Below are 26,734 nucleotides of genomic sequence, written 5' to 3'. Positions count from 1 at the left end.
TTAAGAGGGTCATCTAATCCATCCTTGAGTTCCATTACACAACCACGAGGTGGCGCTGTGGCATAGCGGGGTTGCGCAATTACACTAGGTTTCCGTAACGCCATTCAGAAAAAAATACCAGATTTCCCCCATTAAGAAACAAACCGCGATAATGGTTGCAAAGCCTGGGAGAGGAACTGGAGGAAGAGGAGGAGGTTGTGTAAATGACCTGCAAACTAGCGTGAGTGAGGAATCAAGAGTGTACAATGACAGCCCCGTGGAGAAAGGCTCTAAGAGATCAACACATGCATACAGACATACAAAAACAAACACCCTAACTGACCCTGAGAGTTATTTGGTGGGGTCAGCAGGGGTTCTTCCCCCAACCTTGTCCTTCCTCTGTGCCCCCCAGCCCCAAATCTCACACAGGGTCCCTCGCCCACTAACCGTTGTGAGCTTCTCCAGCGCCAGGAAGCGTTCCTCCCAAGCAGCGGCTGATTTTTGGAACCCCTCATGACGCTTGATGAGATTCTCCACTTCATCCACGTTGCTGCCCAGCTCCGCCGAGCGCACGATGGGCTCCTGGCCGGAGAGCCAGGCCTCGGCCATGCTAGCGTCCCGCCCAAACATCAGCACCTCCATGACTACAGCGGGGGGGGCGGGGGGAGAGAGAAACAAGTCCTATCTTGCAAGAGCTGCACCGGCTACTAGTATTCTTGGCCTAATTCAAAGTGCTGGTTTAACCATTAAAGTCTTAAATGCAGCAGTGGGCATCTTTAGAGGCCGAAAGGTAGCGGCAGGCCTAGGGCCACCCAGGAAGCTCACAGCTTCACTGAGGTTTTAAACAAGGAAGTCTTCGTGGGCTCATGGTCCTAGCCGCTAACCTGCAAAGACCAAGTAAATCGGTTTAGCAGCTTGAGAGCCACGGGGAAAGGGCATTCCTCTTGGGCTGAGGAGGCCGGGGTTCAAATGCTCGCTTGGCCAAAAATGGGACTGGAAGAGGCTGTAGAAGTGGAGAGGGGGACATTTTTTCTCCCTCTCTCATAATACTAGAACCCAAAGGGGGTCCTATCCCATGAAGCTGATGAGTGGGGGATTCGGAAAAGAATCCTACCAGTAACGAAGCATTGGAAAGGAAAGGAACCTCTCGTGCAAGCACTGAGTCATTGCTGACTCTTGGAGGGACGCCAGCTTTCGCTGACGTTTTCTTGGCAGGCCTTATAGTGGGGTGGTTTGCCGTTGCCTTCCCCGGCCGTGATTCCCTTTCCCCCAGCTAACTGGGGACTCATTTTACCGACCTCGGGAGGATGGAAGGCTGAGTCGACCCGAGCCGGCTGCCTGAAACCAGCTTCCGGTGGGATCGAACTCAGGCCATGGGGAGAGTTTCAGCTGCAGAAACTGGAGGGATTTCAATCTTTCAGAATGGGGGGGGGGGGGGAACTGCACAAAAAAGTGGTCAGGGGAAAGGGGGCGCCACCAAAAGAAGGAAGCGTGGCCTGTTGGGGACCCCCAGAGGGCCTGATTGAGGACCCCAGGTAGACCATATATGCCCCCTGGGCCTAAGGTTGTGTATCCCCCACTCTAAATCCCAACCTGCTTCCCTGCTCCCACCTTACCGATTTGTAACCAGTCCATCTTCTCCCGCCATTTGTCGTTGATTTCTTTGCGTCGGTCCTGCAGTTGGGTCAGTTTCTCTGCAATCTGCACACCAAAAGGAAAAGGACTGAGCAAGGGGGTTGGACTGGATGGCCTTATGGGCCCCTTCCAACTCTAATTATTCTGTGATTCTAGGATGGGGGAGGGAGCTCAGTTGGCAAAACAACAACCAGGGGTCATCAATGAATCTGATTCAGGACAGACAAAAAAGAAGGACGACAGCGCACGGTTCACCTATGGAACTCTCTTCCACAAGGTGTGTTGAAGGCCACCAGCTTCCCATGGCTTTAAAAGGGGAATGAGACAAATTCTCGGAGGGCGAGACGATCCACGGCTATAAATTACCGTTAGGATCAGACATAGTGAACCTATTCGCACGTCATGACAGCCCACTACAGAGCCTGCTGTGTTGTGCCCCCTCCCCCGCCCCCGCGGGCACCATTCTTACATGATGACCATGGGTGCCCAACGTGCATTTTTCTCATGACCCTCCACCCTCGGGCCTTCCAGTGTGCAGCAGAGGATTGTGATGAAGACGAGGCATGAGCTACTACTTCTAGGGTAGGCCATTCAGGGCCTTATTCAGGGTCCTCCCGGCCAGAGAACACAACCCTGCCGTTGTCCTCTAGCCCAGGGGACAACTTCCCAGCAGAACCTCCATCTCCCCAGCTTTTCCGAAGACTTCAAAATCAGGCCGTTTAACCATCCAGTCTGCTCCTCCAGGAGGAGCAGATTCGTCCACAGTACAGGTCTAATCAGCCAACATAAAGCTTCAGTTGGCTTAAGCTCCCTGCTGAGACAACATCCTCCTATTGTCCTGGTAGGAGAAAGTTCCAGCCAGCAGACACCACAAGTCAGGACAAGTTTTAAGACTGCAGCCTCATCCACCTCTATCGTTTGTTTAGGAAAGCACCCCTTATTTTAAGTCACTCCTGTTCTGCAGAATAGATACACCCCCACCCCCGCCAGCTCCATCAACGCCCCCTCATGCGAAGCAGGCCACCGCCATCTCAATGCAGCCAAGGCCTTCCCACCTTGTCAGAGGCGTAGTGGCCCTTGGCTAGCAAGTCGTTGCCCATGGCGATGCAGGCATTGAAACTGTCGATCCGGGCCTCAACCTCGGCCTTGATGCCTTGGTGGTTCTTGATGACCAGATCAGCAGATGACACATCCCTGAGGGGAACGGAAGAAACGCAGCAAAGTTGTTAGCCAGGCTCCCCTCACGAATCACAATGAGGCAGAGTGGGGAGCGGAAGGGGAAGGGAGGGAAACACCCCAGCAGGGACCCACTGAGAAGAGGTCCATAAATTTGCTCTTCCTCCTCAACAACGCAACCTGCTTGTCTTGCTGCCTGTCGCTCTGGCCTAGACCACAGTGGCTGTGAGAAGGAGGAGCGGCGGATATCACAGCCCACTGGCTCTCTGTCTACACCCAGGTCACTTTGCCTGCCCTTTAGAATCAGTCAGGGAGGCCCTCCTCATTTGTCTGCCAATGAGAGCAGCTAGGAAGGGGGCGACACATGTGAGGGCCTTTTCTGCAATGGCCCCACACATCTATCTATCTATATAAAAGCCCAGACTGCTCCTCCAAGCCAGTTATAGTTTTTGCCCTCTGGCACCATCTAGGGACGTTCCTCGGAACTGCGGCCTTCTATGGAAGTTCCAAGTTCCCAGAAATAGTTTTTGCCCTCTGGCGCCGTCTAGCGACGTTTCTCAGGACTGCGGCCTTCTATGGAAGTTATTATTGACGTTTTATAATGTTCTTACTGTTTTGATTGCGTTTTTATCGCTCTTAATATTGTACTGGTCTCTTGTGTTTTATTGCCAGTGTGGCGTACGGGACTGGGCCTCGGGAGATGCAGGTTCGAGTCCTCAGTTGGCCACGGAGCTCACTGGGTGACTTCGGGTCAGCCGCTGACTAACCTACCTCACAGGGTTATTGTGGGTATTAAAAAAATGGAAGGAGGACCACGTAAGTGGCCTTTAGGTTCTTTGCAAGAGGGAAAAAGTCGGGATAGAAATGTAACAAATAATTAAATAAGTAAAAGTTCTGTACGCTGCTCTGGGAAGGTTTCTGCCCTGAAAGGCGGACAAGAAATATTTCAAATAAGTGGATAAATAAGCAAGGAAATGGAAGCAATGGTGGGAAAGAGGAAGAGGAGGAAGACGGTGACCATGGCGGTGAGAGAGCAGGACGCGCTGAGGAGGGGGGGTGTCTTGCCCATGGGCCCCCCAAAGCCTGAAGCCGGCACTGGGAGGCAGGCCGAGACACCGCTGGGCAACGTTGGCCTCACTGCCTCGTTCTAAGCAAGGGCATTGTGGGAATCGTGGACCGCGTTTCCCATCATTCCAAGCACCATCGCCACTGCAGTCTGGACAGGACCTTGGACAGCTCCAAGGTTGGGGACGGTGACTCCACACCGCCACGCCCAAGGCGGTGCCCGGAGCGCTGGGCCAATCAGTCGAGAGCACCGCCGGCCCTCCGGCCGCCCCCTCACCTGGGCTTCTCCTGGGCGTCTATTTGGAGGTTGACGTCGTCCATCCAGAGCAGCAGGTCCCGCACCATGCGGAAGAAGCGGAACTTGTCCACCGTGTCAAGGAGCAGGTGCCGGCGCCCGCTGCTGCTGCTGAGCAAGTCCGACCAGGCCTCGCTCACGGACTGCTCGTGCCGCCGGATGTCGTCCGCCTTCTCGCCGGCGTAGGCCTTCTGCAGCCGCGCCGCGTCGTCCTGCACCTGCTTCACCTGCCAAGCCGAACGTGACACGGGTGGCTCAGGCTCCCCTGCCACCGAGAGCACCCAAACAGCAATGGCGGCCGTAGCTGGCCCGGCTTTGCACGCAGGATGCCCCGGGTTCAATCCCCGGCAGAATCTCCAGGTAGGGCTGGGAAACCCCCTGCCTGAAACACAGGAGAGCCGCTGCTGCTGCCGGTCCGTGTCGGCAGTACTGGGCTCAAAGGACCACGGGACTCGGTATACAGCAGCTCCCTGCGTTCCTATGCATCCTGCCTCGCCCCTTGAGCTAACGGGGTGAAGGCTCTTGGCCTTCTGACAGCTCAAAGCTGGGAGAGCCCCCCTCTGCAGGAATAAGGGCTAAAGAGGTTTTAATATAGGCTGATCAGGAGATCTATCAACAGAAAGCATTATTGTTTAATTGGCAATTATTAAGGGCACTCGTCTGTCTGGGTTTTCTTTCCTTTTTTTAATTTGTTCTGGTACCTGTAACAGCGTCTGAACAATAAAACACTAAGAGAGCCAACAATGAGCAGGAGCTTTTGTTTATTACACCGAGAGCTTGTGGACTAGTAACTTGTTCAGGGCACATCTGCTTTTTTTGTCTTCTTTTTGAGCCTACTTTGATTCATAGAATCACAGAATCATAGAATAGCAGAGTTGGAAGGGGCCTACAAGGCCACTGTAGAAAGCACTAGGCGGGATTCACGCAGAAGACCAAATGCGCAGGCAAGGGAAGGCCCAGAAGGCAGCAGGCCCTGCCTGAAGGGGGCGTCCTGGAGCAGCGGGGATTTTTAAAAGGGAAGTGGGGGACGGAGAGGAGGACACCAGAAGTTCGGCAGAGTTAGAGACAAGGAGGACCAAGCAGTGGGTGTCAAATGCCACCGCCAAGCTCCTGTCCTCAAGAGATGGGAGGAATGTGGAGGCTACAGCAAGGACTCTCCTTGGCCAGCAAGGCATCTGGGCTGCCTCTCCTTCAGGGCTGCTTTCTGTCCAAGGTGCTGAATCCAGGTGGGAACAAGGGTTCAGCACCTTGGAGAGCGGATTCACAGTCCCACTGATGCTGGATCATAGAATAGTAGAATTGAAAGGGACCTCTAAGGCCATCGAGTCCAACCCCCTGCTCAACGCAGGAATCCACCCTAAAGCATTCCTGACAGAGGGTTGTCCAGCTGCCTCTTGAAGGCCTCTAGTGTGGGAGAGCCCACCACATCCCTAGGTCACTGGTTCCATTGTCGTACTGCTCTAACAGCCAGGAAGTTTTTCCTGATGCCCAACTGGAATCTGGCTTCCTTTAACTTGAGCCCGTTATTCCGTGTCCTGCACTCTGGGAGGATCGAGAAGAGATCCTGGCCCTCCTCTGTGTGACCACCTTTGAAGTATTTGAAGAGTGCTCTCATGTCTCCCCTCAATCTTCTCTTCTCCAGGCTCAACATGCCCAGTTGTTTCCGTCTCTCCTCATAGGGCTTTGTTTCCAGACCCCTGATCATCCTCTGAACACGCTCCAGCTTGTCTGCGTCCTTCTTGAAGTGTGGAGCCCAGAACTGGACGCAATACTCTAGATGAGGCCTCACCAGGGCCGAATAGAGAAGAACCAGTACCTCCCGTGATTTGGAAGCTATACTTCTATTAATGCAGCCCAAAATGCTACTATGTTACAGTAACAGGGAATGAAAAACAAAATAGTGAAAGAGGGTAGATCCTTGCAACGATGAGCGAGTTAAATTGAAAACTTGTTGCGGGGGGGGGGGGGGAGCTGGTAGTTTCTATGGCATAGGGGCAGAAGCTACAGCCTGGCTGTGGTCCCAATCCTGTCTTTCGGGGGTTCCCCAGATGGCCACGCCCCTTTCCCCTGGTCCCGCCCCTTCCTCGCCCACTCAGCTGATGCAACCCGTGCTGATCGCTCGGCTCCCCGTCCTCCAGAGGGTACCTGCGTGCTGAGGGCCTGGATGTCGTGCTCATAGGCGCTGTGCATGCGCTGCATGGCCTCGGCCGTGTTGAGGTCGCGGCCCACCTCGTCGGGCAGCTGCTTCTGCTTGTTCTGGACCTGGCTGAGGGTCTCGCGGGCGTCGTGGTAGAAGCGGTGCAGCTCGTAGGAAGCCGCCAGCATCTGGCTCCGGGTATCGATGAGTTCCAGCAGGTCCGCCCAGGCCTCGTTCAGGCTGTCCTTCCACTCGGCGATGGTGGCGTTCTCCGAGTGACTGGCGGAGATCATTTCATCCGCCAGCCGGTTGACGCCGTCCACGCGCTCCTGGCCGATGGTGCTGGTGTCGCGCGAGAACTCCCGGAACTTGTCCCGCAGCATCTGTGGAGAAGGACAGAGCGCCGCAAGGGTCACAAGGGTGGGGCACGAGCCGGAGTGGGAATGGCAAAGTCAAGCCAGGAAGACAAAGAGAACCGCCCAGAGAGCTTCGGCTATTGGGCGGTATAAAAATGTAATAAATAAATAAATAAGAGACTGTGGCTCAGAGGCAGAGCACATGGTTTGAATGTGGAAGGTCACAGGCTCATAGCAACATAAGAAGAGCCCTGACGCTGGATCAGACCAAGGGTACATTTGGCCCAACACTTTGTTCACACAGGGGCCAACCGTCTGTCGACCAGGAACCCACAAGCAGGACACGAGCCCCCCACATCTCCTGTTCAAAAAGGATTATCATAGAATTGCAGAGTTGGAAGGGTCCTACAAGGCCATCGAGTCCAACCCTCCACTCAGTGCAGGAATCCACCCTAAAGCATCCCTGACAGAGGGTTGTCCAGCTGCCTCTTGAAGGCCTCTAGTGTGGGAGAAGAGCCCACAACCTCCCTAGGTCACTGGTTCCATTGTCGCACTGCTCTAACAGCAAGGAAGTTTTTCCTGACGTCCAACTGGAATCTGGCTTCCTTTAACTTGAGTCCATGTCGCCGTGCAATGCCCCACTGGGGGTGGGTGGGGGGCTTCTCGGCAGGGACACCCACCCTTTGGAAAACGCAGGCTTTCTCGGGAGGCAGAAAACGCGGCATTTTTCAAACGCCTCCTAAAAACACACTTGTTCACTCAGGCTTTCCATGGGCTGTTAACTAAATGAGTCACGCCACTCCATTTCACCGCTCCCGGTATTGCTTTTATCGTAACTGGAAGTGTTTTTAAAGTTGTGCTTTTAATACTGTATTTCAAATCTGATTTTGGTATTTATTGCGAACCGCCGGTCACCTCAGTCTCCAGTCGGCTCAGGGCAGGAGAAGATGACCTCTGGAATGGGTCTTCCCTGCCTCTGCGGAGGCTATGGGGGGCTCCGGAGAGGGAGGCTTACCGTGACGTGCTCGTAATCCTGCCCAAGCTCATGGGAGGCGGCCACCACCTCCCGCTCCGAGATCCACTGCTCCAGGTCGTCCACCTCCCGCTTCAGCTGGCAGAGCCGGAGATGTTCCTGGAGTTTGGCACGGCGCTCCTCGGCCAGGTCCTTCAGGCTAGCATAGAGCTTGTCCACTTGGCCCTGCCGGAGAGTGATCCGCTCACTGCCAGAGAGGGGGAAGAGGGCAGATGTCAACCACGGATGCCAAGGAAGCCTGTATCCTTTGGGTTTGGAGCCAGCGAGGCCTGAGAAGGCCTGGCAAATGCTGGCCAGCCCACTTTCTCAGGTTGTTTTGCTTACAGCCAGGCTCCCTGATAGGCTCCCAGCTCATAGGCTCCCTGATAGGCTCCCAGCTCATAGGCTCCCTGATAGGCTCCCAGCTCATAGGTTCCCAGCTCATAGGCTCCCAGCTCATAGGTTCCCAGCTCATAGGCTCCCAGCTCATAGGCTCCCTGATAGGCTCCCTGCTCATAGGTTCCCTGATAGGCTCCCAGCTCATAGGCTCCCTGATAGGCTCCCAGCTCATAGGCTCCCTGATAGGCTCCCAGCTCATAGGCTCCCTGATAGGCTCCCAGCTCATAGGCTCCCTGATAGGCTCCCTGCTCACAGGTTCCCTGATAGGCTCCCAGCTCATAGGCTCCCTGATAGGCTCCCAGCTCATAGGCTCCCTGATAGGCTTCCAGGATGTATAAGGGAGCTAACCAGCCACAAGCAGAGAGATTTGTGGGTCAGGTGGGGGAGGAAGGGACTCCCCGCCCATCTGCACAGAAGTGTTGGGAGGAGGAGCCTACTAACCTCTCAGGGTGCCCGTTGTTCACCATGTCGCGGCTCTGGATGGAGAGTTGGTGAATGGTTTGGGCATAGTCCTCTAGAGCCTGCTCCATCACAAGATGTTTCTTCACCATGGCCTGGGCAATCAGTTCATCCTGGGGGAAGGGAAGGAAGTTCTCGTTGGGAATATTGCAACGTCAACTGCAAGTGGCTGGAAGGGGGCGTGTTGCAGTCAGTTGGTTCATGGGAATTTAGGCCTTTTGCCCCTCCCCTTCCTTCCACGCCCTCTCTGACCTCCTCCATTGCTGGCAGTAGTTGCGTTATAGAACAGGAAATGGACCGAACAAACTCAAGTTTGAAAATATACACATTTCATTTTTATGCAAGAAAACTGTGAATAAACGATTTTATCTCTTCTTCACTAAGGAAGCCTATGGTCTCCTTTTTTAGCCTTGTGTGCATGTGGGACTGGTAAACGCTCGTTCTGTTCTGCCTTTTGCTTTTCCTCTGCTAACTGCTTTTTTTAACAGGGAGCATCGGTACTAAATAACTCCCATCAAGTTTTTTTCAGGTTTTTTTTTTGGGTGTGTGTGTTAGGATTAGGGTGAAGTAATAAAGGCAAAGAGAGCTTTTGAGGGCACGCAGAGTGCCCTTTGTCTGCTGTCAAACCAGTTCTCTCACATCCAGGTTAATGGGAAGACTTTGTGCTTCCGGGAGAACATGAGCCTGGGCACATTTTATGTTTACATTACCTTCTACCCTCCCAATCTCTCTTTCCTCATGTGTCGTGTCTTTGTAGACCATAAGCCTGCAGGGGCATGAACTATTTTGTTTAAGTGATCGTTCATAAGCCGCCCTGGGAGTCTTTTTGGGGTTAGGGTTAAAAATACTTGAAATAAATAAAACGTACAGCCCAGATGTGTCCACCCGCCCACCCGGACACACGCACACACCTTCGCCTTCTCCTCCGATATCATGTGCAGCTCCTGTTCGCCCATCCAGGCTTCCGCCTCGGCGGCATCGAAGTAGAACTGCTGAGCCATCTGCGCTTTCTCCAGCCGCCCGTGCCGCTGGTCCACCTGGTTCTGGAGCTCCTGCCACATCTCCTGGAGCGCCTCCACGCGGCCCTGCAGCTCGGCCTCCAGGCCGCTGCACGCCAAGCCCTGCCACCTCCCCAGGATGTCGTTGATGCGCGGCTGGTGGCCCTGAATCTCCTTCTGCAGAGTCTGAGAGAGAGGGGACAAGAAAGAGCACTGACCGCAGCGCACAAAGAACATGGCGTCCGCATTCCGCCATCCAACGTGGGACAAGATGGCGAACGCAAGTCCCAGACTTCCTCGCTCTATCCCTCAGCATCAATATACCATAACCGTTGCAAGACATCTCGGAAGTCAACTGGTCTAACTCCCCCTTTGCAACTAAGATTGTAGTGCCTGAATTTGCTTTCCTTTCCCCCCTCCTCCTCCTCCCTCCCAATCCCCTTTCCTTTTGTGTCATGTCTTTTAGATTGTAAGCCTGTGGGCAGGGACTGTCAAGAAGTACTTCTGTAAGCCGCCTTGAGAGCCTTTTTTGGCTGAATGGCGGCATAAAAATCCTTAAATAAATAAATAAATAAATAAAATCTGCAACGCGAGATGCCGTGACCCCAAAAAGCCTTTCCTTGTCATCTTGCCCCATTTTTCTTTTTTTTAAAAACTTCTCCCTCTTAGATAAATACACAGACAGACAGAAAGAAAAAGAGAGAAATCCAGCCCTAGCGTGAATACAAAAGAAGAAATGGTGTGTTCCCAACGGAATCGTAAACGTTTCCCATGTGCCCAAGGGCAGGTACAAAAAAGCAACTTTTTGACCTAGCACGGAAGTGCGGATTGGGGAAGTGTGTGTTATCATTACGCAGTTGAACGGTCAGATGAAAACTCCTTTGGTGGAAAAACAATCTACACGGCTTCATCTTACCTTCCCCCAGTTACCAAGATAGATAATATAGCTGACAACTGATCTTAAGCTTGGCTCCCTACGGTTGTTATGTCGTTACCAAAAGGACCCCTGTGACTGGTTGCTCCAAGCACAACTCCCCTCCTTCCGAAGACTTCCCACGAAGCCTCACCTGGTTTTTCTTGATCAGCAGCTGGACGGTGGGAAGATCTTTGCCGTGGTCGGTGGAAACAGCCATTGGCCTCCGTTCCTTCACCCACAACTGCAGGACATGAGGGAAGATGAAGGCTAAGAAAAGCCAGGTGCTTCTTACTTAATTTTTTCTTTAAAAAAATATTCTGCCCTTTAAAAAATAATCATCGTCCCAGGGCAGCTTGCAATGTATAAAAGTAAAATGCACAGCAATATATATATATATATAAACAGCATAAAAACCATGACATTCCAAGACAGTTTGCTGTCCGAAATTGAGTCCAGTAAGGCTAACTCTTTTAAAAGCCTTGCTGCACTATTCAGACACTGGGTCCAGTCTATCTGCCACCAGCCTCAAAGTGCCGCCCAAAGGAGGTTACTTCACCATGCCCCATGACAGGGCTGGCCCTGTGTTAAAAAAAATAATAATCAGAGGAAGTACAACTAATAAAAGGCTTGGGGATGGTTAACAAGCCACCCTGCAGAAAATGCACTGCGTTCAGATGACACGATAACCCATGGTTCAAAACAACCCACGGATGAACAACAACCCCTGAGTGTAAGTTAGAAAGTTGTGTGAACAGCCGCATCCTCTCTGGCTCAGCCCGTCCGCCCGTCCGCCCCCAGCCACGATTCCTCCTGCCACTCACAATTTCATCTTCCAGATCCCGGTTGAACTGGTGCTCCTCCTTGGACGCCAGGAGCTTCTCGCACCGCTCCCGCAGCGGCGCCCGCAGCTCCACAAACCTGTCTTCCACCGCCTGCAGTTTGCCGTCCACCTCCACGGTGTTGGAGTCTTCCTGGGTGAGGGCAAGCGCCTGGGCTTTGAGGCCGTCCACCTCCTTCTCCCGCACGTCCATCTGGTTCTCCAGCATCTTATGAGGGGGGGGGGAGGAAGCGAATGGGAATGAAGAAACCCCGCAGGGTGCCGCTGCCTCTACACACTGCACCTGGGAAGCCTCTCGCTTCGCTATGGCACTCACGCTTCGTTTTTAATTGGCCCTTTTCCTACCGGAAGCAATGCCCCAGCAATGCCCCGTTCTTCCTACAATTGCCCAGCTTGGCTTACCTGCTGTTTCTTGAGCAGGATGTTGACGCTGGTCAAGTCCTTGCCGTAGTCGTCCGAGTGCAGCTGGGCCTGCAGGCCGCTCAGCCAGGCCTCCAGGGCGGAGCAGCTTTGCGTGAAGAGCTCGGCCCGGTTCGCATCGAAGAGGCACTGAGCTTTGGTCTGGGTGCTCGACTCCAGCTCCTGCCACAGCTGCTGCAAGCCGTCCAACTTGGCCCGCACCACAGGCTCCAACTCCGGCTTCTCGGCCACCAGCTGCTCTCCCTCCTGCCGAAAAGGAGGCACAGAGAGGGATCGCTGCAGCAAGACGGCCTGCACACCTGCACCGCCTGACTAGAGGACAACTGAGGGAGGCATTCCCTGAAAACCTGAGTGACTTAAGCTAAGCATCACAAGGATTAGATTTAAGTCAGAATTATGCCTGTAAAACTGGGGTGCAGAACCCCAGGGCCAGGGGCCAAATCTGGCCCACCTAGGGTCGTGACCTGGCCCTCCAAAGTTCCCCAAAAGGCCACATCTTGCAAACAACAATCATTTGGTGTTTTTCTGGCTTTTGTGCAGTTCTAAAAGGTTGAAATAATAATAATAAATAATAATAATAATAATAATAATAATAATAATAATAATAAATGTTACCTGCCTCTCCCTTTGGATCGAGGCAAGGCACAACACGAATGCAACATCATACAACTAATTAAAACATTTAAAACCCATACATCACTAAAAGCAGCACATCATTAAAAGGCAAATATAAAATTCAGCTGGGGAGGCCTGCCGGAAGAGATCCGTCTTTATGGCTTTCTTAAATTCTGGAAGACTGTTAAGTTGACGAATTCTCCCGGCAAGCCATTCCACAAACTGGGAGCGGCAGAAGAGAAGGTCCTCTGGGTAATAGTTGTCAGACTTGTTTTTGTTGGCTGAAGGAAATTCTTCCCAGAGGACCTGAGTGTGCGGGAGAAGGCGACCCCGCAGGTAGCCTGGACCCAAACTATGTAGGGCTTTTAAAGGTGATAACCAACACTTTATACTTCGCCCGGAAACTAATTAGCAGCCAATGAACAGATTTTAAGACTGGTGTGATGTGGTCACCCCTAGGTGTACCGCAGACCAGCCTGGCTGCCATATTTTAAACTAGTTGGAAGTTTCCGGACTAGGCACAAAGGTAGCCCTATGTAGAGCGCATTGCAGAAGTCGAGCCGCAAAGGCTTTAGTCACAGGCAGCGAGAGCTTTAAGCTCCAATAGACTGGCATTTTGCCCCGTTACTATTACTATTCAGTACCACAACTCAGTCGTTATATGTTCTTTACTAGAAGTAAAGAAGAGAGTGCCTCTGAGCATGTATGGCGTTCATTTGTCTTGCCACGGAAGAACACACACACACACCCGCCCGGCCCCTGGATTTACGAACAGGGCTTTCAGTCTTCAAAGCCAGCTTGAGTCCCAGCAACTCTCTTATTAAATGGATGAAAGCAAAGAGCTTCTCTGAGGATGTGTTTTTCTAGCATTCGTGGGCAGGACATCCAGATTAAGGGCTTAAGGCTCCAGGGCAGAGGTTTGTTGGAGAGAGATGGAGGAGGAGGAGGAAGAGGAGGAGGAAGAGGACAAGGGTGACAGCAGGGACCTTTCTTCCAGGTGGGACTCACCTTCTGAATTTTCTCCAGCCAGCCCTTGTTGGAGGCCAGTTCAGCCATGAAGGCCTGGTGCTTCTGCCATTTGGTGTGGAGGTTCCGGGCCTCATCGTACGACATGTCCTGAGCTGAGAGCATCTTCTCGTTGATCCAAAGGGTGAGCTGATGGCGGCAGGAGCAGAGAGTTATGGGGGAGAGTCAGCACTAAATCCTAAAGTCACCAAATCCATACTTATTCATTTACTTATTGCATCTACTTCCAGTTTCATCACCCAATTTCGATCTGAGCACTACAGAATTGAGATTTGAGCACTTTCCTGCTTTTCCTCTACCTAACTTCTAGGTGGCACTGTGGTACAGCGGAATAGCGGGAAATGCACAAGTGAAAATTGTGCTCTTTTTTTCCCCGCCATCAAAAATAATATCCCATTTCCCATGCTCTAAAAGAAAAAGAAAAAACTAATTGAAAGTGCTGGTTAGACACAGAAGCGAAACTGGAAAGTCACGACATTGTTTAAAGAAATAATAAACAACCATGAATAGGGAATGACGCGGGCATGACCTCGTGCGTGGTCGGCGGATTCATAGAATCATAGAATAGCAGAGTTGGAAGGGGCCTACAAGGCCATCGAGTCCAACCCCCTGCTCAATGCAAGAATCCACCCTAAAGCATCCCTGACAGAGGGTTGTCCAGCTGCCTCTTGAAGGCCTCTAGTGTGGGAGAGCCCACAACCTCCCTAGGTCACTGGTTCCATTGTCGTACTGCTCTAACAGTCAGGAAGTTTTTCCTGATGTCCAGCTGGAATCTGGCTTCCTTTAACTTGAGCCTGTTATTCCGTGTCTCGAGAAAGAGGAATGGTGTCTCGAGAAAGAGGGCATGGCTGGCTGAACCAACGAATGGGAGTACTCCACATTGCAACATTTTGTTGCGGGTTACACTTCCTTTTTGCTATTCGCCAAGAATCACGCGCTACAGACAGGGGCGGCGGATACCTGGGATCTTTAATTCCATACACCCAACACCCTCCTTCTCCCCTGCTGTGTCCACCCATTCTGCCGGGGGAGGCTGGTGGCTCCGATGTCAGTGGGGCAGTGAATCCGCTCCAGCTTTCTGTCAAAACTCTTAAAGGAGCTGTCCAAGGTGCTTCCCTATTCTGTCAAATGACTTGGCCCTGCTCACCTCTTGGCAGTCTTGTAGAAAGTGCTGCAGCTCGCGATTGTCACGAAGCCGGGCCAGGAGATCTTGGGCTGCTTCCTGGTTTTTCCTGTGCCTGGAAGAGGAGAGGGGAGCAGGGAAGGAACAGACACAGGTCAGAGGTAATTTGAAAGGGTAGTTGCACATCCTCACCCTTTCATCTCGCCAGGAGGGTTTACAACACCAACAGCAAAAGCAGGCCTGCGTTTAGATGAACGTTCCCCAGTTAAGAGCCCAGCGGCTGAATTTTGTACGAACTGCCATTTCCAAGCAGTTTTTAAGGGCAGCCCCATGCAACTTATTTCATAGCCCAGGACCCCACAGAAGCTGGAAAGATTTGTGGTTAGCACAAGCCCAGCCAAGGCAGAGGTTTTTTAAAAAAACTTGGCAGTCTCAAGGAACAGCAAATGGTGTCAACGCACTTCAAACATAAAGACTAAAGTAGTAACGCCATTGCTTAGAGCCACAGGCCACCATACGGTGCCTTGGGTGAGTATTCACAGGTTCATCTCGCCCTCATTCCTGACCAGCTTCCCAGGCCCCGCTCCATTCATAGAATCATAGAATCGTAGAATAGCAGAGTTGGAAGGGGCCTACAAGGCCATCGAGTCCAACCCCCTGCTCAATGCAGGAATCCACCCTAAAGCATCCCTGAAAGATGGTTGTCCAGCTGCCTCTAGTGTGGGAGAGCCCACCACCTCCCTAGGTCACTGGTTCCATTGTCGTACTGCTCTAACAGTCAGGAAGTTTTTCCTGCTGTCCAGCTGGAATCTGGCTTCCTTTAACTTGAGCCCGTTATTCCGTGTCCTGCACTCATTCACAAAGCCCGACTGGCACCCTGACACCAAGTGATCCCACTCGCTCACCGACTGTCGATGGAATTCACTTTCTCCTGGATCTTGTCCGAGTGGAGCCCGTCTTCCATGATCAGCTTCCGCCCCGAGTCCACCAAGCCCTTGATCCGCTCCCCGTTGGCCTCCATGGTGGTCATGAAATCCTCGTGCTTTTTAATGGCAGCTTCCGCGGCCTGCAGGGAGGCCGGCATGCTTGTGTGCGTCAGCATGTATTCCTGCCCAGGGGGGAAAAGAACGCGTCACGCCAAAGAAGTGTAAAAGGGCGCACCCCGGAGAAGCGGAAGCGAAGGGTGAGTGCACGAAGGGACGTCCGCCTGACTTATTCCGGCAACAAGGCCGGCGGAAGATGAAAACAGCCTTATGGCAGCAGAGGCAAAACTATCACGGCCACCCCCAAATCTCTAGGTGTAAAGTAGTAGTTGTTGTTTTAAATGGAATCCGTTTTTTTAGATCCTGCGAATGAAAGGTATGGAAGTCAGGTGATCTATGAAGGTCAGAGGCTGGGAGAGATTAGCCAAGGGGAACAGACAACGAAGAGCAGGGCAGGACATCAGCCAAAAAGGACAACCTGAGACCAGCAGTGGCGTAGTGGGCTCACAGGGACGCGGCCCCAGCTATCCACGGCTCCCAGTCCGGAAGGCTCTGTGCCACTTCCAGTCTCAGAGGCTGTCTGCTGCGTCCTGGGGAACGTGGGCAGGAGGGTGCCGTTGCACTCCTGTCCTGCTTGTGGGCGTCCCATTGGGGCATCCGGTTGGCCAGTGTGAGAACAGAATACCGGACAAGACGGAGCCTTGATCTGATCCAGCAGGGCCCTTCTAATGTCCTTTAGATGTAGTGGTGGCCACCAAGTTGTAGGACTTTAAAAGGGGGTTAGAGGAATATCGGGAGGGGAGGGAGGCGATCAACAGGGCCGGTGCAACCATAGAGGCCACTCAGGCGGCCGCTAGGTAAGGGGGGGCGCCAAACGCCACACCCGGAAGCCGCTCTCCCACAGCAGCTCTGAGAGGGCGGCTTCCAGGCACGCCGTTCCAAAGCCGCCCGCCCGCCCCAGCATCCTGGCTTCGCTTCGGCTGGGCAACCCCCACCCCCAGCCGAAGTGAAGCGAAGCGAAGGCCGTCGAGTCCAACCCCCTGCTCATTGCAGGAATCTACCTTAAAGCATCCCTGACAGATGGTTGTCCAGCTGCCTCTTGAAGGCCTCTAGTGTGGGAGAGGCCACAACCTTACCAGGCAACTAATTCCATTGTCATACTGCTCTAACAGTCAGGAAGTTTTTCCTGATGATAAATGCCTTTTCATGTTTACAGCAGTGATGCTCCCCCCCGCCCCGCCACCCCAGGAAGCTGCCTGGCCCTCTAGCATCTACGGGAGCCTTTCCCCAAATTTCTGCCCTCCAGATGTTTTGCATGACCCCCCCCCCAGCATTCCTGACCATCAGCCACACCAGCTGAGGCCATGGGGTGTCCAGGTCCAAAAGGATCACGTGGCTACAGGGACGGTCACGATGAGCGCCTGCAAACCGGCTACGAGGCCACCCGGCCGCCCCGCCCCGCTCCAGGACAGGGTGCCGCGCCGCCGTTCCTCGAAGCCTTTACCTGGTTGCTGAGCACCCCTTCCACTTGCTTGGTGTCCCTCAGGAAGATCTGGAAGCTGTAGGCCCGCGAGAGCAGCTGGTGCCGGTTCTCCCACATCTGCCGGAGCTCGTTCCAGCCGGTGTCGAGGGCCTGGAGGCGCTGCTGGAGGAACATGTGCTGGGCATCGGTGTGGCCTTGCGTCACCTCCTCCCCCATGGCCCGCAGCCGCCGGTAGTCGCCCTCGTAGTGCTCCACCTCATTGCGGATGGCCTCATGCTGGCTCAGCAGGTGCTCCGCCTCCGGCAGCGCGGCCGGCACGTCTTCCGAGGCAATGGCGGTCTGGGTGCGCAGGAGCCAGGCCTGGAAGTCGTCCAGGTCGCGCAGGAAGCCCTGCAGTTTGCTGGCTTCGCCCAGCGACTCCTCGCGCCGGCGCATGGTCCCCCGGAGCTCGTCCCAGGTCCCGTCGACTTCAGCTAAGCGCTCCGAGATGGCGTCGGCCTGCTCCGGGTGCTGGTCCGCCAGCCGGGCGGCCTCGTCCCGCAGGTCCCGGACTTTGCCTTGGATGGCCTCCAGGTCCCGCTCCATGCCGGCCAGCTTGCGCTGCAGAGCCATGACACCGGCCAAGTCGTTGCCTAAGCCTTGGGTGGACTCGATCACCTTGGTCTTCTCCCGCATCCACGCCTTGGTCTCGTTGCACTCCAGGTAGTAGTTCTGGATGCTGAGCGCCGAGGTCAAGGCCTCCTTCTTGCGGCTGGCCAGGGCCTGGAACTGCTGCCACCTGCGGGCAAAGAGGGCGGTCAGATCGCGCTCCGACACAGCCGCGGGCGCCTCCTCCTTTTTTACGTGAATGTGAATTTCACGGGCTTTAAAGCAGGGTTGGGGAACCTCAGACCGGGGGCCAAATCCGGCCCTCCTGGGGTAGTAATACGGCCCGCCGGGTTTCTCCAGGTGGCCACACCCCCTTCTCCAGGCCCCTCCCCTCCCCCTCCCCCTCCCAACCACCAGTTCTTTGCAGTTTTCCTGGCTTTGGTGCTGTTCCCCCCCGTGCAATTCTAAGAGGTTGAAATGCCCCTCCTCCAGCTTAGTGACTGGCACTCTTTAGCCATGCTGGTATTTGGGGCATTTTGGTCCCGCCCCCTTTTGCCCTTGGCCCCTCCCACCACTGGAACGCGGCCCACGAGAGCAGGATTCAGAGGATTCCCCATTCCTGCTTCGAAGGGAGCCTTCAACGTCGCTTGGGCTCTTCAGACGAAAGGGCTTCACCCTCCCCTGGCTCAAACACTCACAGGGCCGTACCCTCCGTTGCCCTGTTTTCCCACCGCATCCCTCCCCGCCAGGCACCCACCTGGTGTTGAGCTGCTGTTGAGTGGCCTGGATGCTGTCCTTGTTCCTGTGGTCGGTGCCCAAAAGCCGGCTGGCGATCTCGTTGACGGCCGCGATGCGAGAGGCCAGGTTGTTCATCTCCGGCTCCAGTGTCTCAAACCTGGGAGGACGAGGCCCAAATGAGAGAGGGGCCAGAGAGATGGCCGCGTTCACTCCTAGCTCTTCAGAATGTTACTTATTTATTTATTACATTTTTATACAGCCCAATAGCCGAAGCTCTCTGGGCGGTTCACAAAAAACGGAAATGCTGCCGCTGCCGGTCGGTGCGGATGGCCGTGAGCTAGAATGTCCTACGGTATGATTCGGGCTAAAGCAGCTTCCTACGTCCGCATTTAAATCAGCCCTTTGCTCAGAGGCATGAGGACTGGAAGCTTACTTTATTTAGAGGAGACGGGCCATGTGTAAGCTACCTTATACTGAGCCAGAACCTTGGTCCATTAGCCCAATGGTGTCGACACTGACTGGCAGCAGCGGCTCTCCAGGGTTTTCAGGCAGTTTTTCCACCCTTACCTGGAGATGCCGCCAGGAATCGAACCCGGGACCTTCCGCATGCAAAACAGGGGCTCTATTTACTGAGCTATGAGCCTTTTCCCCGTGGAATTCTCTCCCCAAGTAAATTCGCCCGTCTCCTTCCCTGCTCAAGTTTTATACAGGTTGTTAAACCCTGGCTGTCCCATATGGTTTCCAGCGTCTCACATCTCTTAGCTCTGCACTCTCTCTTTAATATCCTCTCCCGCGCTTCAGTTCTGCGGATGGCGCTCTTCTAACGTTGCCGGATTGTTTTAAACAGGTTGTTTAAGGGTTTTCAAGCGGTTTTAAACCTTAAAAAAGAGGTCGCGTGTTCTTCATCGGGCGCTGGATCGAGTGTTGAGATGGTCCCGAGTTTTAACCGAAGGTCACCTCATTGGGCCGAAGGGTGACTCATGAACGTACAAATAATTAAATGCATTCCAAAGCATGGCAGGGCTTCCTTTCTCCAGGAACCAGTGGCCCAAACAAAGCACTTAATTGGGAGCCCTTCTCTCTCTCTATCTCTCTCTCACACACACACACACAATCACACTCACACGCACTCAATTTCTGGGTAAGAAGGAGGAACACGGCGGCCGCTGGGTCGATACCTTTGTTGAACCACTTCAAGGTCTTCCAGCTTCTCCGGGACGTCCATCGTTTCGATCCAGTACTCCCTCTCGCCGACCCACAGCCCGCAAGCGTCCGCCTCGCTGAACATCTGGTAGAGGTTGAGGGCGTCCTGAAGGGCTTGCCTGCGATGCTCGGCCAGCGTCACCAATTCCTCGTAGCGCCGCTCCAGCGTGGGCAGCCGCCCGTCCACCTCGGGGGAACGGGCGAAGGCCTCCGGCAGGCTCCGGGCCTGCTCGTGCAAGGCGTCCAGGGCGGGCCGGTGGTTGTGGATCTCCTCCTCCACATCTTTATGCTTCTTCACCAGGCTCTGGGTGGAGTACTCGTCGTGGCCCACCTCGGAGCTGGACACCAAGCGGAGGGCGTCCAGCAGCCAGGCCTCCATGTCGTTGGCGTCCGCTTGGAACTGGTAGAAGCTGGAGGTCTGGAGGAGACGCCGCTCCCGTGCGCTCGACAGCGCCTCCAGCTGCTCCCACTGCTCCTCGATTTCCCGGATCCGCTCGGCCACCTCGGCGGCCCCGAAGTGGCCCTCGGCAACCAGCTGGCGGCCTTCGGCGATGCTTTGCTGCAGCGGGCCGGCGCGGCCGCTCATTTCGTCCCGGAAGGCGTTGTGCTTGCTGGTGAGGCGCAGCGCGCTGGTGAGGTCCTTGCCGAAGTCATCCGAGGAGAGGATTTGGCTCTGCTCCCGGATCCAGGCCTCCTCCTCGCCCATGTCCCAGAAGAACTTCCAGAGGCGACGCGACTCCTCCAGCTTGGCGCGCCGCTGCGACGCCAGCGCCACCAGCTCCTGGTAGCACCGCTCCAGCGTGGCCACGCGCTCCTGGACGAGGTGGGGCTCGCAGGGTTTGTATCCTGCAGGCGGCAAAGAAGAACCGGCTCTAGCAGCCATACATTCGCCAACGTTTGAACAATCCACAAGGAAGACTTAAATTCCCCCCTGCCGCCGGCCGTGACTGGCTCTTTATCCCGACCACGTGACCCATGCACTAAGACAGAAGTGCGCAAGATGCAGTTTTCAGCCTCCAGTTCGGCCCACAATAACCCCAGCCGAAATTCGGCAAAAACGAACCGACGGCGAATTTCAGCAGTAAATCGCAATTGACCAGCCGTAGCTTTATCAGAATTCTTTTCTTCTTTTTATTATAATTTTTAACATGGAATGTTATTCCTTTAGCCTGTCTTGTGTTTTTTATTATTATTATTATTATTTATTACTATTTTTTATTATTCAAATTTGTCCCTTTGACGCCTCCATCCCGGTTTGATTGCTTTGTATGTGTTTTTGCTACTTCTGCCGCAGCACCAAATTTGGGCAGCGTGGCAGAAGAGTGACCTTGGGTCCCAGACCCACCCCTGCTCTGTGTAAAGGAATGATAAGGAAAAGGAAAGGAACCTCTCCTGCAAGCACTTGAGTCATTGCTGACTCCTAGAGGATGCCTGCTTTCGCTGACGTTTTCTAGGCAGGCCTTATAGCGGGGTGGTTTGCCGTTGCCTTCCCCAGTCGCAGTTCCCTTTCCCCCAGCTAACTGGGTACTCATTTTACCGACCTCGGAAGGATGGAAGGCTGAGTCAACCCGAGCCGGCTGCCTGAGAACCAGCTTCCGCTGGGATTGAACTCAGGCCGTGGGGAGAGTTTCAGCTGCAGAAACTGCCGCTTACCACTCTGTGCCACACGGGACTTAAAGGAATGATAACCAGGGTGTAAATTATTGTAGTCTTCGTATTAATTCTAATGGCTCTCAATCCAAACTTCATACCAACCATGGTTTTAAGCAAACCATGGTTTAGAAACACCCCCCCAAAAAATGAGCTTCCAAAAACATACAAGCAATCCATGGTTTAGAGAGCTTGCCTGTTTTCATTTCCACTCCCTTCAACACTCACTTGCATGAATCCATCACGTCACCCCCAATTCCATGGTGAAGCAGCCTTGGAGTCTGAGAATCCTGGTTTATGACTCTGTTTTGTCATATAGTTGCAAACCATGGGTCACACCAAGCCAAAGTTCAGCTTCCTTAATTACGACTTGACATGAAGAGCTGAACTGAGCCTTCCTAAATGTTTCTTTAAAAGAAACATATTCAGAAACGGAATGTTGCTGAATGTGATCTGAGGCCAAACTAGATTTAAATGTTGTTCTACTGCAGAATAGGTATTAGTCCTCATTGTTGTCATAGTTCCTTAAGTGGCTTTGCTAAACCTGGAGTGCTAGACTGCTCAGAACTTGATACCCAGCGATCCTTGCTTAGCAACATGTATTCTAACTGGCCAAAAAGCTCAGAGCCGCCCCATTCTAGTAGATAATTCTAACAAATTTGCAGGGGAGCACTGAAACATGCTTTAAGAAGGTAAAAATCCCCCGGTGCTCACCTTCTCCCGGGGTGGCGAAGCGCTGAGCAGCGGCACTGATGGCTTTCACCCGTTCGGCCTGGACAGCGATGTCGGCCTCCACCAGAGCGTGAATCTGCAGCAGGTCCTCCACGCCGTGCAAATGTTTCCCAAAGTCCTGTGACTGGAGGCGGCCCTGTGAGAAAGCACAGCGAAGGATGGGAGAGCCGGAATGCGGCCACCCGGCATCACCCCAACCACCCTGTTCATGGGTCCCCAACTCCAGGGGTAATTTCATAGAATCATAGAACAGCAGAGTTGGAAGGGGCCAAAAAGGCCATCGAGTCCAACCTCCTCCTTAATGGAGGAATCCACCTTAAAGCATCCCTGACAGAGGGCTGTCCAGCTGCCTCTTGAAGGCCTCTAGTGTGGGAGAGCCCACAACCTCCCTAGGTCACTGGTTCCATTGTCGTCCTGCTCTAACAGACAGAAAGTTTTTCCTGATGTCCAGCTGGAATCTGGCTTCCTTTAACTTGAGCCCGTTATGCCGTGTCCTGCACTCTGGGAGGATCGAGAAGAGATCCTGGCCCTCCTCTGTGTGACAACCTTTTAAGTATTTGAAGAGTGCTCTCATGTCTCCCCTCAATCTTCTCTTCTCCAGGCTAAACATGCCCGGTTCTTTCAGTCTCTCTTCATAGGGCTTTGTTTCCAGACCCCTGATCACCCTGGTTGCCCTCTTCTGAACACGCTCCAGCTTGTCTGCGTCCCTCTTGAATTGTGGAGCCCAGAACTGGACGCAATACTCTAGATGAGGCCTAACCAGGGCCAAATAGAGAGGAACCAGGACCTCACGTGATTTGGAAGCTATACTTCTATTAATGCAGCCCAAAATAGCATTTGCCTTTCTTGCAGCCACATCGCACTGTTGGCTCATATTCAGCTTGTAATCTGAATATGATTTATTTATTATTTTGATTTATTTATTATGAAGTACGTTGCCCAGCGTTGAATCTGACCCCAATTGCCCCCCCCCTTTGCTTCTGCAACCTGGCGACCCTCCACGCACCATCCCACGGGCCCCCGACCACCCGCTGCCCCTCCACTCACCTTCATCTCCTCCAGCCAATCCATGAGGTAGGTCAAGTCCTGAAGCATCTTCTGCAGCTCGAAGTGGAGCAGCAGGCGCTCCCGGCGGGCCGCCACCAGCTCCCGCAGGTAATCCCAAAGCCGCGCCACGTTGTTCTTGCGCGCCAGCACCCGCTTGAGGTCGTGGTAGCCCTCGGCCTCCAGCTCGGCTGCCACAGCGTTGACGGCGGCCACCCGCTCGCTGTAGGCCACGATGTCCGTCTCGATGGCTTCGTGCTTCCGCACAGCCGCCTCCACCGCTGAGATATCCAACCCAAAGTTATCCTGCAGGGGGTGGGGGAAGGACAGGTGGCGTAAAACACACGCTATTTTATTAATTTGTTAATTATATGGCGTATTCTTGTGCCACTCCTCGGCCAAAAAAGGCTCCTAGAGCGGCATGCGTATGATCATTAAAACACAACGGCCCCTGCCCCAATATGGAATTTCTTAGGGACTGAATTATATTTCGTAGCGAGAGGAGGAAAGCCGCCTGAGGCGCTTGCCTCACGTTACCTAAGGGTAGGGCCGGCCCTGGCTCTCATACACTCTGCCGGAGAAAGGCTGCCAGTGACCAATGAGAGGGCCGGCCCTGCCTCATACCCAGGCTCCCCCTCTTGGTCTCTGTGCAGAACTGACCTGGGAGACGAGGCGCTGGTTCTCGCTCAGCCAGGTCTCGCGCATCGCTGCTTTGCGGTCGAAGCGGGCGGCCAGCTGCTCCAGCTTCTCCTGCCGAATCAACTCGTTTCGCAGGGCCAATTCTCGCTCGTGCTCCGCTTTCTCTAGCCGTTCCCAGCCCTGAGGAGAGCATATGGGGGGGGGGCAGAGGAGAAGGTGGAGGAGGAAGACAGTGATGGAACCTGGCTATCTCCAGTATTCGAGGCAATAAGCCTATGTGCACCAGTTGCTGGGGAACATGGGTGGGAGGGTGCTGTTGCACCATGTCCTGCTTGTTCATCCCCGGCCGATGGCTGGTTGGCCACTGTGTGAACAGAGTGCTGGGCTAGATGGACCTTTGGTCTGATCCAGCATCAGGGCACTTCTGATGTTCTAATGAACCAACCCTTCCAATAGAAAACCAGTCTCCTTAGGGCACAATCCTATGCAAGGTTAGACAGAAAAAAGGCCTACAACTCCCAGCATCCTCTAGCTAGCACTGCTGACTGGGGAGTGCTGGGAGTTGTAGGAATTTTTCCTGTCTAAATATGCATAGGATGACACCTTTAAAATCTAAAAGCAGAGGTGCCAGGAACTCCAGCCTGCTTCAAAGCTCTGGGTCCTAATACGGGTGCAGAATTCCAAAAAGGCACTCTGCACATGATCAGAGGCACTGTAGTAGTAGTATTACACCCCCAGCAGTCGGAAGTTTGCAGGCTGATCCTGAGTTAAATTAAACCCAGATTCCAGAACCTGCCTAAATGAGAGCATTTTCCTATCTATCATTAACCGCCATAAGTCGATAGTTTCTGTTTGGAATCTGCAAACACTGAACCTGGGCTAAGCATTTTTATTTTTTACGTTCTTGTAGCATTCATCTACTATTTACTTTTGTTTGATGCATTTTTTAGGCTTCTTTCCTTTAAAATTAAAACGTTACAAGAGGTTAAAAAAAAAGCAAGCACATACACCAGAATCCATCGCACACATAAGTTGGCCTTTCCCCCCAAAATACATACCTGCCCTAAAGCGACCAACTGGCTTTCTGGGGCAGTTGAACTGGTCCTAACAAATATACACACAGGGATGCCCTAGAGGGGAACAGCCCTTCCTCTGCCTGCAGAAGGTCACGGGTTCAATCCCCGGCCTCTCCAGGTAGAGCAGAGGAAGAACCCTGCATGAAAACCTTTAAGAGCCGCTGTTGCCAGTCAGTGTTGGAGGTCTGACAAAGTTCTTCCGTTCCTAAACACTCCTGTCTTCCGCCACGCGGCCCTCACCTTGTTGATGTCCGAGATGAGCCGCCCTTCCCGGGGCGTGTAAACCTTCTGGTTGTTGGCTCTCATCTTGCTTTGGATGGTGAAGAGCAAAACTTCGAGGTTCCCCTTCTCTGTGAACCTGGGAACGGGATTGTGGAGGAAGAAGAATGAAGGTGGGGCAGGGGGAAGAGAAGGTAAGGACGAAGGCACGTTTTAAAACATGGGGGTGGGCAGGGAGTGCATCAGATGGGAACACCCCCTCCCATTCTCACAACATAAGCAGGGATGAACGTATCAGTCAATATCGGCTGTGCCAATATCAATTAAAAATCCAGTGCATTAACACAGGTCCAGAGTATTCCCAAAAGCCCGCAGGAACAAAAACATTTTTGCCTGCCTCCGGAAACGTAACAAGGAGGGAGGCAGTCTAGCCTCCCTGGAAAGGGAGTTCCAGAGCCTGGGGGCAGCCACCGAGGAGGCCCTCTCCCATGTTCCCACCAGGTGTGCCTGTGATGATGGTGGGACCGAGAGAAAGGCCTCCCCTGAAGATCTCAGGGCACGGGCAGGATCACATCGGAGAATATGGTCTAAAATGCAAACTGAATGGATCGTTTCCCCAGCCCTCCCTGTGAGCACACGAGGATTTTAAGGGGACCGGCGGTGCGCTGTCTTCCAGCACCCTCGGCCAACCTTTGGCACTGCTGCCGCTTCTCTCGGCGCCAGGCTTACTGACTCACTTGGGGGGCTTCTCCACGGTGCGGTAGGTGTTGAAGGCCTGCAGCTGGTTCTGCACCCCGCTCAGACAGTTGGCCAGCTTCCGGTCGTTCAGGGTCAGGATGGTCTGCTCGATCCACTGCAGGAGGTCGGAGGCCAGCGTCTCGTACTTATCAATCAACTTGTCCGCCTCGATGGCGTAGTCCAGCACCTGGCGGGGGAACCTGCGTCACTTGGGCCGCCCGGCAGCTTGGGAAAGGGCCTCTCGCTTGAGATGCCCCCTCCCCTTCCCAGGGAGCGTCCTCGCCCATTAGCAAGTTGGTAAAAGTTTTCCAAGTTTGTAACTTCTGTGGAGTTCGGAAACATCCGAACGTTGTCCGGGTTTGTAACTATTTCCAGGGCTTCCGGAGAGTCCAGCCCGCCATTTTATATCCTGCACTTTGTTCTGGTGTTCCCCGAAAGCTCGCACATCTTGCCACCCTAGTAAAATACAGCACCGCCTCCTCAACCGCCTGCCTCTCTTCCTGCATCTTTCCGGGAACGTTTGCCACCGGACGGCTTTTCCTCCCCTCCCCTCCCCTGAACCCCTCCCCAGTCCCTCTCGTGATACCTTCCCAATCCGCTTCCCTTCCACAGCTAAGGCTTTCATCTTAGAGAAGTAGTGGTAATAAGTGGCCACGTAAGTGATGATGGACTTCTCATCCGGCTGGTCCACGTTCACATCTAAGGAGAAGTGGGAGAACAAGGGCGGAGCGAGAGAAACAGGGCAAAATAGGGAGATTAATGCCTGGTTTCTTAGATGGACACCTGAATGTTGTTCTTAGGGTCCTTAGATGGACACACACACCCCAAGACTGCCAAGGAAGGAAGGAAGGAAGCAGCAGTACCTGCAGCCAGGTGAGTTTGCTTGCATCCTTTGCGAGTTTCAATTATGTGGCGTGTGTCTGTGCGTGTGCGTGTGTAGAATGGCCAAAAGGCTGAGAGCACCTAGCTGTATTTTTTAATTGTCTTTGTTTTGAATCACTTCTTAAATTGGAGGTAGGGGGGCATTTAAGGGATTGTGGGGTAGGGGTGAGGTTCCAACCCCTTCTTATTTTTCTTCCCATTTTTTTCCTTTTCTTCCCTCTCTTTTTGGTCTTGTTGTTTCAAAATGGTGTCCTGGGAATGTGAGAGCAATTCTGGGACGTAGGTGGGATGTGGTAAGAGTGCCTAGCAC

The 26,734-nt window shown here is 53.5% G+C and overlaps 1 protein-coding gene across 1 annotated transcript in view; it reads right to left on the bottom strand.

Annotated features, from left to right (window-relative positions):
* Nucleotides 1-26,734, bottom strand: part of SPTBN2 (spectrin beta, non-erythrocytic 2) — a 64,606-nt gene that overhangs the window by 5,267 nt on the left and 32,605 nt on the right. The window contains exons 8-30 of the mRNA XM_063146199.1: nucleotides 26,129-26,241; nucleotides 25,542-25,729; nucleotides 24,826-24,943; nucleotides 23,531-23,689; nucleotides 22,874-23,176; nucleotides 21,809-21,962; nucleotides 19,420-20,290; nucleotides 18,261-18,398; nucleotides 16,937-17,693; nucleotides 15,355-15,557; nucleotides 14,474-14,564; nucleotides 13,309-13,455; nucleotides 11,668-11,931; nucleotides 11,249-11,473; nucleotides 10,579-10,668; nucleotides 9,425-9,697; nucleotides 8,496-8,626; nucleotides 7,659-7,863; nucleotides 6,296-6,670; nucleotides 4,133-4,377; nucleotides 2,670-2,808; nucleotides 1,596-1,680; nucleotides 427-623 (exon numbers count right to left, since the gene is read on the bottom strand). Of these exons, the coding sequence (XP_063002269.1) occupies nucleotides 427-623; nucleotides 1,596-1,680; nucleotides 2,670-2,808; nucleotides 4,133-4,377; nucleotides 6,296-6,670; nucleotides 7,659-7,863; nucleotides 8,496-8,626; nucleotides 9,425-9,697; nucleotides 10,579-10,668; nucleotides 11,249-11,473; nucleotides 11,668-11,931; nucleotides 13,309-13,455; nucleotides 14,474-14,564; nucleotides 15,355-15,557; nucleotides 16,937-17,693; nucleotides 18,261-18,398; nucleotides 19,420-20,290; nucleotides 21,809-21,962; nucleotides 22,874-23,176; nucleotides 23,531-23,689; nucleotides 24,826-24,943; nucleotides 25,542-25,729; nucleotides 26,129-26,241 (5,471 nt within the window). The remainder of the gene's footprint in view (nucleotides 1-426; nucleotides 624-1,595; nucleotides 1,681-2,669; nucleotides 2,809-4,132; nucleotides 4,378-6,295; nucleotides 6,671-7,658; nucleotides 7,864-8,495; nucleotides 8,627-9,424; nucleotides 9,698-10,578; nucleotides 10,669-11,248; nucleotides 11,474-11,667; nucleotides 11,932-13,308; nucleotides 13,456-14,473; nucleotides 14,565-15,354; nucleotides 15,558-16,936; nucleotides 17,694-18,260; nucleotides 18,399-19,419; nucleotides 20,291-21,808; nucleotides 21,963-22,873; nucleotides 23,177-23,530; nucleotides 23,690-24,825; nucleotides 24,944-25,541; nucleotides 25,730-26,128; nucleotides 26,242-26,734) is intronic.

The sequence above is a fragment of the Elgaria multicarinata genome, chromosome 21 (assembly GCF_023053635.1).
Source record: "Elgaria multicarinata webbii isolate HBS135686 ecotype San Diego chromosome 21, rElgMul1.1.pri, whole genome shotgun sequence".
Taxonomy (NCBI): domain Eukaryota; kingdom Metazoa; phylum Chordata; class Lepidosauria; order Squamata; family Anguidae; genus Elgaria; species Elgaria multicarinata.
The sequence above is the reverse complement of the archived record's forward strand: the minus strand, read 5'-3'. Positions and strand labels throughout refer to the sequence as shown.